Consider the following 11,451-nt stretch of genomic DNA (forward strand, 5'->3'; position numbering starts at 1 on the left):
GTTGTGAAAGCGAAACTACTTTGTTTGGTCTTCCAAAAGAGGACACGACTAGAAATCAGTGGTTAAATTGTATTTACAACACTGTTTCAGAACAGTTTAACCTAAATATTTGGAGTGTGCAACACATTTTCTGGAGGACGAGGACTGTTTCCTGGGAGAGTAGCCTACAATGCCGGCTGTTCTGACAAATAATGCTGACTCACAGTCTGTAAGTACATTTTCATATTTAAAGGATTTGCCACTGACGATTCAAACACAAGTTTTGGGCAGTGTAGAGTAGCGCTTGTTGTTTGTCATTTCTACGATCACAAATGCAGACATGGTTTTATGTTTACGCAGCGCGATGCAACGCAACGCGTAAAAAGACAGTATAAGTCATTATAATCAGTAATTATGTCCCCACTGGATGCAACAAATGCCTCGTTTATAATGGGTTTTCATGTTTTTGTGTCGTCGGGCATCATCACAATATGGTAAGGGGCGTAAACATTTCCGCTTGAGGTATTCAGCCAATCACAACGCACTGGATAGCTGGCCAATCAGAGCACACCTCGCTTTTCAGAACGATGAGCTTTGTAAAAATCGACACGTTTCAGAAAGGCGGGGCATAGAGGAGAAACAATAATGTACAGTATGTGGAAAATAATGTGTTTTTTTAACCTTAAACCGCGTAAACACATTTCATTACACCAAATACACAAAATAATGTTATTTTTTAGCAACGTCATATGACCCCTTTAACTACAACAAATGACCGAGATTCATTCAAAGCTTTTGCGTAGTGAAATCATTGTCTTGCTTTTTGATTTCACTTTGGTCGCAATGGTTCACTTTGATCACAACCTCTCAGAAATCAATATCATGGCAACAAACTAGTCACATTTGTTACAGAAACGATGGTGCACATATAAAGGTTAAATAAACGAACATAGTAAATATTTAATGAGGGTTTGTGAACCGGCCTGCCAGGTCGCTAGCATACAGTATACTAGATGGGTCACGGAAAGGGAATTTAAGATGGGAGAAGGTGTGTGTGTGTGTGTGTGTGTGTGTGTGAGAGAGAGTGTGAAACAGAAAGAAAGTGCTAATTTTAGCGCGCGGTGATAAACCCTGCTATCCTGTGGGACAGGCTGATATCAAAGGGAATGCATGCTGGCTCGGTTGCCATGGTGAGCGTAATTCATGTCTCCTAATTGGAAAGCTGGGATATATAGGGGGAACATTTTCAATATAAAAAGGCCATGTGTTTATAATGACTGTCAGGAATCACACATGCAACCCTTCTCGAGAACGTATTCGTGACTCTAGGTTTCAGGTGGCCTAGGCTGGATCAGTGGTCAAGCAAACACAGATAATTACAGAAACAGCCGCATGTGTTGAACTTATATTTGATTGCTTTTCACCTCGATTCAGACAATGAAAACAGTTTGCTGGTGAAATAATGAGTTTAGATATCTGATTACTTGAAGTAGAGGCATGAAACGATGAGAAACCTCATAAACCTGCTGTTTTTAAGCATCATGGGTGCGCTGCTCCAGAAAGTAGTCAACTTAATTTGATAAAATGTCTAGCTCTGGCCAATCTCTAAGGCAACATTCCTTCCAAACCAGGATATATTACAGTAACATGTCACGTATAACCGTTTTCCACAGTTTTTGATGTCTTTTGCCCCGACTGGAACTGTGCCCATTTTACAGCACGTTCAAAACAGCCCATAAATACATTTGCAAGAAAGTCAGACCCTCATAGCCTGCTGGTTACCAGAGTAATCGTGTGGTAATTATTTTCACCAGCAATTACGGAGTCGCGTGTCGCTACTTTAACCATGAAGAAGAACTGAACCTGGATGAGTGCAGAGCGCTATTATCATCAACTATTAAAGGGGTCATATGATGCAATTTCAATTGTTCCTTTCTCTTTGGGGTGTTACAAGCTCTTGGTGCATAAAGAAGATCTGTAAAGTTGCAAAGACTAAAGTCTCAAATCCAAAGAGATATTCTTTATAAAAGTTAAGAGTCAAGAATATATTAAAAAATATATATTTAGATCACACTGGTTTAAATATATATATACATACATACTTTCATAAATTGTACTATATAAAAAAAGAAATAAAAGTGAAATCTTATTAGTTTTATTTTATTTATTGGAAAGTTTGAGATGTTTTTATTCCCCGTTTTAAATACAATACACAAAAACGACTCATTTTACTAACAAAAAAAGGAAATTCCTTTGTAAATATCATTGCACATAAATATGGTTGTCAATCAATACCCTAGTACTGTACTTTGGTACTGTCACAGTACCTTGTTTGAAAAGCTTCACGTGTTTATGGCTATTTACTGTCAGTAATTCTAAATAAAGGCTTCATAAGCTCTAATTAGCAGCTGCTCATAAAAGCATCATTTCCTCTCTTCCAGAATGCAGTTTAGGCGTAAAGTTAATTGTGTTTAATGTTTGTCCCCGTGTCTCAGAACTCATCACGGAGCCCTGAGACGGAAGCTTGTTTTATGAGGCTCTAATTAAGTTCAAGGATAGTTTACCATCTCTCTTTGAGGATAATGTGGCATACAGTCCTGCAGATCTCAACAGGTGATCAATGCTTTCATTCAACACTAATCTGAGCCACAAGCTTTTCATACGGATGCTGAGAAAATCAGCACATACACTTACGTTTATGATGATGGGGGTGAAGAAACAATGAGAGTGAGTCATGATCAGATATACAAACTATCAGTATGTTCCAGTCCTGTGTGATGTGGCAATACGGAGACATCTTCAAAATATCTCCTATTGTGTAGTAAACTTTCATTTTTTGGGTGGACACACAGTGACACATTTAAATTGCCAAAGCAATAGCAGTGTTTGCCAGTAGAGGGCGCAGTTTCTCAACAAATCACATTTACTGCGATCAATGCAGTGTTATTTTAGAACCAAGATTATAGTTTGAATGTGCTCTCTTTTTTTAAATTTTGAAATTAAATGTTTTATATGATGCGATTTAAAATTTTTCCTTTCTCTTTGGAGTGTTACAAGCTCTTGGTGCATAAAGAAGATCTGTAAAGTTGAAAAGACTAAAGTCTCAAATCCAAAGAGATATTCTTTATAAAAGTTAAGAGTCAACCACTCCTACCTAAAACGCCTCGTTCTAACACGCCCCCACATGTCTACATCACTATGTGGGAAGACTTGCATAACGCCGCCCAAATGTTCACGCAAAGAAAGAATGCGTAACTTTTATTCTGCCGCCGCCATGTCGTGAAGACGCTGTGTGCTTCGTTGTGAAAGCGAAACTACTTTGTTTGGTCTTCCAAAAGAGGATGATATCTGCTTCGTCGTGCCTGGAGCTGATCCGTGCTGGTCGCTGAGGAAATACTTCAACTTAGTGCTGTGGATCGCCGGATCGGCTTTCACCGTGGACGAAGTGGAGTCCAGCCCGGGGTCGTCACATGTGGTTGCCGCAGGCATCACAATATGGTGAGGGGCGTAAACATTTCCGTCACACACTTGAGGTAATCAGCCAATCACAACGCACTGGATAGCTGTCCAATCACAGCACACCTCGCTTTTCAGACCGATGAGCTTTGTAAAAATCTACGCGTTTCAGAAAGGCGGGGCATAGAGGAGAAACAATAATGTACAGTATGTGGAAAATAATGTGTTTTTTGAACCTTAAACTGTATAAACACATTTCATTACACCAAATACACAAAATAATGTTCTTTTTAGCAACATCATATGACAAGTTTGAGCAAATTTGATGTGTGAAATCAGTGCAAAAGCAGGTGTCTCTCTGTCCAGCTGATGGCGCTATAGACCACTAAATAGACTGCTATCAATGTGAACTCTCATTAGAGTTTGTGCTTGTACTATGCAGAAAAGTATATGAACAACAACAAAAGTCATCTCATCAGGAGAACTGTCTGTCTCATTAAAACCATTCATCATGACGCCCCTTTCAGACACGTGAGTCCAAAATATTAAACATACTCCTGTTCGACTGTGTCAGAATTGTGTTTTTCTCAATTAACACACAACGTTCTGATGCCAACAGCAAGTTATACTCCAAAAAGCCACTTACATATGAGAAATACAAGTGTAAAGAATCCAAAAAAAGATGTCAGACTGTTATATTTGGTTTCAATTCTTTAAAGGTGCATTCAATACAGTGTTTTTCAGTTTGTCTACATTTGCAGGCCTATTATATACAGTCCTCGTAGAAAATAAAACTAATACAAAATAATGAGCTTTTGTACAGATGCAAAAGAAACTATATACATATCTTGTAAATGACAAGGCATATAGTAGCTTACACTGCAAGGAGTTTCTCTCCCGTCATACATTTCGTGCTGAGATAACATCCATCTGCTTTCCATACAGGAAAACGAGCCATGTTTGAGCCCAGTGTCAACACACGCCCCATGAAGACGTCGCTTCAACGACAACGGAAAAGTAAGACGACTGCGTGCTTTTCAGTATTTCTTTGTTTGCTCTATGACCTTCTGCTAAAGTGAAACGTGAACTGTAAACTAAAGATGGCTATAAAGTGAATCTCATCAAACCTGTCAAGACCACAAATATTTCACCCCAAAATCAAAAGAAAGAAATGGGGAATTATTTTTCGCATTAAATAAAAAGTAAACACATTTGTCAAAAAAAGAAGAAATATATACATATATAAAATTCTTTTTTAAAAATAATTTATAGAGACTCCCCTTTTAATTTCTAGCTGATTAAACAAACAGATTAAAAAATTTATCTAAAACAATAAAAAAAATTACAGTTAAATTTTTATTATTTAATAAAATATTTTAATATATTTGCATTATTTTATCCACTTCAGAAATATCTCTAAGATTTCTGTAATTAGAATAAGATTTTTTCCACTTTACAGTAATGGATTGTTATTAAAATAATATAAAAACGCATTTATTGTTTTTATTATTTATTGAATTTTTCTTAAGTTATGAAATATGATGTCATTTTCAGCACAAATTCTAAAGAAAAACGAAGAAATTATATTTTGCATGAACAAAATTTATTTATTTTTTCAGCATTATTTTCATGACAATTAAATATTTCTTTACAATTGTAAAAGAAATGCAAATATAATACATCCAAAAAATGTAATTGGCTTATATTTATTCCAAATATAATTCGTTTTATAAATAATTATAGTTTTTTTTTTCTTCCCAATTATAGGGTGAAGTGTGACCTGGACATGTTCTTGTGAGATTCATCCTATAAAAGAGTGAGATGTAACTAACACACACACACACACACACACACACACACTCTCTCTCTTCCATGCACAAACATGCACATGGTGCTTATATATGATCATGCAAAAACAGACATGCTTACATACATGTCTCTCTCTCTCACACGCACGCACACACACCTCACTCATCTGCACAAGCTGTAAATATATCTTTCTCTGTACTTATAATTCTCTAAATATTTAAGGATAACACATTCAAAAAATAAATAACCACAGTTTAGGCTTTTCTATTGCAAGATAGTGATTCATTTTTCTTTTAAAACTCTGTATGTGCAAGTTCGGTGCAACGTTGAATCTTCTTGCTCTAAAAAACAAAAACTAAGTAAGTTACATTCAATACTGGAAACTTCTTCCCCTGACGGAGTCAAAAACGCTCGCTGAGAGTCCCACATTCCTCAGTCTTCGCTTCGAGGTCAGCAAACGGATCCCGAAATATCCAAACACAACCAAGATTGCACTTCAAGTATTCAAATGAAAAGTCTCGTGTGTGTTGTGATTCACGCCGGTAATGCCAACACTGACCGAGACAGGTGCAGCTATTGCAACGCTGTTTGATTTGTCAGAAACTTGATGGTTTTTGGTTTTAACTTCAATAAACATTCCAGAAATAAAATATATTTATATATATATATATATATATATATATATATATAGCAACGTTGCTTGATTTGTCAGAAACTTGGTTTTCTCCTTCAAGTTTGGTTTTACTTCAATAAACATTCCAGAAAATAAAATATATATATATATCAGCTTATCTTAAGATTTTAATACTCTGCGCAGGTTAAAGCCAGTACAAATGTGCCTCAATAAAACGTCTTTTAACTGGTCTGGTAAACTCTCCAGCCGACAAGACAGGAAGTAGAATAGTGTCCAGTTACAAATGTCTCAAAAAGTGTCCAGTCACAATGTCTCAAAAATCCACTTAAGATCAGATGGAGTGAAAACTAAAACTCAATCAATCAATCACAGTCCGGCACAATCATCCTCAGTGTCAGAAAACCGTCGAGTGCAGCTGAGACCCTGAAAAAAGGGCCCCGTTTGAGCCAAGATGGCGGAGATGAGTCCGTTCAGGCAGACGAGAGCACATCTCTCTCCACCAAAAACATGCAGCAACCAGGTGCTAATGTAAACAGACCGCTAGTGCGAGTGTCAAGAACCCAATCCTCCTCGTTCAGAGTGCTCAGAAAGTGCCGTGGACCTGAGCTGAAGAAAATCACCATTGCAACTTGGAAGTCTGTCAGTGTAAGAAAGGTTTGGTATCTGCGGGAACACTCTGATGCAGCATTGAGATTATTACTCGCTCTCAGCATTGCTTTCGGCCTTGCGTGGGCCGTCTTAGGAAACACGTGAACGAAGGGAAACGTGGAAAACTACGAGGGAGACTCGCCTCTCGCACCAAACGTATTAAAGCACTTCAGTACGTCAGTGAAAAGAGGCACTGACGCGCTAATGACCAAAGTCACGCTCTCCCGGGTGAATCTCATGAAGATGCTCAAGAAACCTCTGTCATTTATTACCTTATAATCAATAGAAAGACTTGAGAAACTATGCTTTACGTGAAGAAACATTTTGGGTATTATTTGCATGACAATTAAACATTTATCCACAACTGTAATGCAAAAAAGCTTATTAAAATATATACACATCTAACTAATAATATAGGCTACACACACACACTGCAATTTCAATTTATAGCTGATTGAATATATATTTAAATATTTAAACGATTTTTAAATGAAATATTTAAATGTAAAAACATTTATATTCACCAGAAATAACTGTGACTAATAAGCTTTTCTTCTAATATCCTTCATTTTCTGCAAATGCAAAGAGAATTTTGCATTTTTCTTGACATATAAAAATGACAAATGTCATTTGTCATTTTTCACCTCCATAGTTTTTTTTGTTTTTTTTAAATTAAAGAAATAATAAATAAAAATTTTCATGAAGAAAATGAAGGAACCATTTATTTTTTGGGGCATTTAATGAAAATAATTGTCATTATTTTCATGACAATTAAAAATGTATTCACAACTGTAATGCAATAAAAACATGCATTTTTTAAATGTATGTATATTACATAATAATATATTTTATACAGTTTGTAAAGTACAATGTGATTGTATTCTATAATGGTAGTATTGTTTTACTGCTTTTAATTTATGCTAATTAAAAAAAAAATTCCTAGATCATATGACCTACACATTTCCTATTGTTTATGATTATAGACTTTATTTATAGGCATTGCAATTTCACTTTCTAGCTGATTAAATATATTTACATTTTTATTAAATGTTTCATTTATAAAAAAATCACTTCAGAAATATGGAGTTTGTATCTAATATGAATACAATTTTCATAGCAATGATTGTCATGAAAATAATATCGAAATTCAGTTCCAAAAAAATCCATCATTTTCTGCAAATGCAAATAGAATTTCTTATATTTTCTGTGAGATATGAAATATGACATTTATTCGTGAGATTCACCCTTTCACCTGCATAACACGACTAAAATAATGCCTTCATAGTGAAACAGATGTTATTATTGCACTGGGCAACTTTTGGTAATCATAATGTCCTCTGTTAAATAAAAATAGGAAAAGATAAAGTTTTTGAGCCATTAACTTATATTAAAGATTCTCTACATTAGATTTGTTTAGGATGAGCTTCGAATGGAAGTGTGCAAGGGAAGTGCATGTGGTTGAGAGCGAGAGAGATCAAGTGCAGCCTCTCTCTCTCTCTCCTCTGAAGCGTTCAGCCCAGAGTCACCCTCTGGTGGCCCTGAGATGCAGCCCTGAGACCCACAACACCAGGCCAAACACGGACAAACCAACAAAAACAAGACAACAGTGCCTTCCGTCCACCCGATCGGTTCAGTGTGTGTAGAAACACGTGGGGAATGTTATGCCGAGTTCACACTGCATGATTTTCAAAGTTGTCAAATCACTGTTTTTTTTTTCACATTGCATGACTATCTGTGGTAGTATTAAGTTCCTGCTGTGTTCACATCGCACGATGGATCGGTTACAAACTGCATGACTTTACAATAGAAAGAATCGCCGACAACTCTGTCTGGTCCGCAAACTACGTTTTAAAAAACTCCTCCCTGCCCTGTATCTTGCGCTCTCATTGGCTGTAGGTCATCGGCGATGTATTTTTCAGTCAGAACTCATTTCACACAGCAGGATTTTGAATTGCCGGCAGATCTAGATATTTACACTCTTAAAAATAAAGGTGCTTCACGATGCCATAGAAGAACCTTTTTTGTCTAAATGGTTCCATAAAGAAGCTTCAACATCTGAAGAACCTTTCTGTTTCACAAAAGCTTCTTTGTGGCGAAAGAAAGTTCTTCAGATTATAAAAATGTAAGAAAGAGATGGTTCTTTAAAGAACCTTTGACTGAATGGTTCTTTGTGGAACCAAAAATGGTTCTTCTATGGCATCGCTGTAAAGAACCTTTTAAGCACCTTTATTTTTAAGCGTGCATAGGGCTGCACGATAAATCGGAATGAAATCGCAATAAGGCAAAAGCTGTGACTGTCATGTGCATCTTATCAGTGAAGCACGCTTCTGTGATCAGTAATAAATCTCCATCCAAAGGCCAGAGGGCGCTCTTGCGCTGAAACTCCAAATACGCCCGTAGAAGAAATCCAGGAAATCCCTATAGCAGTTGACAAGTCGTAATTACGACGTCAGGTGCGTTCAAGTCAGTTTAGTCGGCACAAGATGGCGGTGTACCTTCTTTTAATAAATTACAAGAAAATACAACAGGGTCTGCATTTTTTTTACTTGGATTTCATTAACTAGCTGCGTAACAAGAACATGACCAATTTAAGTTTATAGGACAACTAAACTATCAATTTAAACAAACATTTACCGTCAACTACAGACGTTGCATCCATCAATTCCGCCATGTTTCTCATTGACACGCCCCCAACTCGGAAACTCGGGGCTTAAAGAAAATTTTGATTTTCCCACTCGTAGTAACGACTTTGTGGTGGCATTCATGTGCGTTCAACTCGTAAATACGATCTATCCGACTTGACTAGAATGCACCATAACACAATATATGATTTATCGGAGTGCTTATTAGAATTATTATTATAATTTTCATTATAATATTGTATATAATAATGCAATGCCTTTATCACTGCTTAGAATACTATGAAATCTGTTGCGTGCCTTATTGTGTGTAAGAAGCCACATCATCTCACAGAAGGATTTATTTCAAACATTCGACTGACGTTATGAAGTGAGTTTGGAGTAAAAACGTGTTATTAAATGTGGTATTTTCACATGCTTTCAGACGGAGCAGCATTTACTACACAGAGCAATAGTTCACTGAGAAGCTACGCAAACAGCTTTCATTTTCGTGATTGACAACTTTGAATTCATAATCGCGCGATTAAATCATCTGCGGTAATGAACGCGGTTTTGCGTAGCTTGTCAGTGAACTACGGTTCTGTGTAGTAAATGCTGCTCCATCTGAAAGCAGGTGATGGAGATTTACTACTAATCACAGAACCGGCTTTACTGACGAGATGCGCATGACTATCGCATTCGATTAATCTTGCAGCCCTAGGGTAGCATGTTAAATATTTCACGGGCGTCTGCGATTCTCTGAGTGCATCTTTGATAATTGTCACTCACATGAACGAGCACCGATTTGCCTCCGATTTCGGGCATTCGTTGGCGATTTCGCAAAACCTGTCGGCGAGTGAAAGTCGGGGCTAAAATGGTGCAGTGTGAACACGGCATTAGATGTTCGCCGTCATCTGATCACTTTCACAGCGTGGATTCGCACTCCACTTTGCAGGTGGTGGTGGCGGCGCCTTTGCGCGTGAGCTTGAGGAAGCTGGGCTTCTCGGTCATGCCGTTGTTATTGGGGGACGTCAGCGCCCGCGTCTGCTCCGCTTCTCCGCTGGAGCCCGGGTAGATGACGAGGAAGCAGGCGGATAGGAAGCCCAGGAAGGAGCCGCCGGAGGCCAGCATGGGAATGACACGCACACTGCCCACTGCGTCCACCACCGCGCCCAGCGCCGATGCCACCAGGATCTGAGAGATGTACACCTGACACGACAGGATGGCGCAGTCGATGCCGAAACCTCGCTTGGAGTTGCCGGGGCTGTGCTGGACGTACTGCAAACAGCAAGAACACATCGGTCGCATATCAGTGTCCAATAATTCTGCTCTCTATCCTATGAGATCTCAGTCCAGAAATCTGTTTAAGACCTATCAAGAGCATTAACAATAAAACAATACCACAATGAGTACTGTGGCAACCGTATATAAATAACAACGCGTGAGGAAACTGCAACATTTTCACTGTTATTGAAATATTGGTCTGCCAAAACTTACCATGAGTTGCTCTCAGAAGGCTGTTTATTTCGAGACAAGCAGCATAAAAAAAATGTATTACACTATGAAACCAATTCGCTAAAATGAATCCGAAAGACATTTTCATAACAATTAATCACTACTTAAAAAAAAAATTTATATTTATTTTTTTGGAATATTTAGATATTAAAAATATATCTACTGTAACATTACTGTAATATTTTTTATATAATCTGTAAAGTACAATTAAATGTATGCATCACTGTTGAATTTGTTTTAATTTAGACATATTTAAATGGACAATTCCTAGACCTTGTGAGCAAAGAATATTCATATTTCCAATTGTTTATGATTACAGGACACAGACTTTTTATATACAGTGGGTACGGAAAGTATTCAGACCTCCTTAAATGATTCACTCTTTGTTATATTGCAGTCATTTGCTAAAATCATTTAAGTAATTTTTTTTCCTCATTAATGTACACACAGCACCCCATATTGACAGAAAAACACAGAATTGTTGACATTTTTGCAGATTTATTAAAAAAGAAAAACTGAAATATCACATGGTCCTAAGTATTCAGACCCTTTGCTGTGACACTCATATATTTAACTCAGGTGCTGTCCATTTCTTCTGATCATCCTTGAGATGGTTCTACACCTTCATTTGAGTCCAGCTGTGTTTGATTATACTGATTGGACTTGATTAGGAAAGCCACACACCTGTCTATATAAGACCTTACAGCTCACAGTGCATGTCAGAGCAAATGAGAATCATGAGGTCAAAGGAACTGCCTGAAGAGCTCAGAGACAGAATTGTGGCAAAGCACA

At 37.3% G+C, this 11,451-nt stretch overlaps 1 protein-coding gene across 2 annotated transcripts in view; it reads right to left on the reverse strand.

Annotated features, from left to right (window-relative positions):
• Window positions 1-9,801: 9,801 nt before the first annotated feature.
• Window positions 9,802-11,451, reverse strand: part of LOC107557462 (solute carrier family 45 member 4-like) — a 53,236-nt gene continuing 51,586 nt past the window's right edge. The window contains exons 8-9 of one of the 2 annotated variants that reach the window (XM_016240885.1): window positions 10,642-10,661; window positions 10,103-10,422 (exon numbers count right to left, since the gene is read on the reverse strand). In XM_016240885.1, the coding sequence (XP_016096371.1) occupies window positions 10,176-10,422; window positions 10,642-10,661 (267 nt within the window). In that variant the 3' untranslated portion in view covers window positions 10,103-10,175. Of the gene's footprint in view, window positions 10,423-10,641; window positions 10,662-11,451 lie in introns of both variants that reach the window. The other variant, XM_016240884.1, reaches the window with a different exon arrangement.

Source organism: Sinocyclocheilus grahami, unplaced genomic scaffold, assembly GCF_001515645.1.
Source record: "Sinocyclocheilus grahami isolate Dianchi unplaced genomic scaffold, SAMN03320097.WGS_v1.1 scaffold603.1, whole genome shotgun sequence".
NCBI lineage: Eukaryota > Metazoa > Chordata > Actinopteri > Cypriniformes > Cyprinidae > Sinocyclocheilus > Sinocyclocheilus grahami.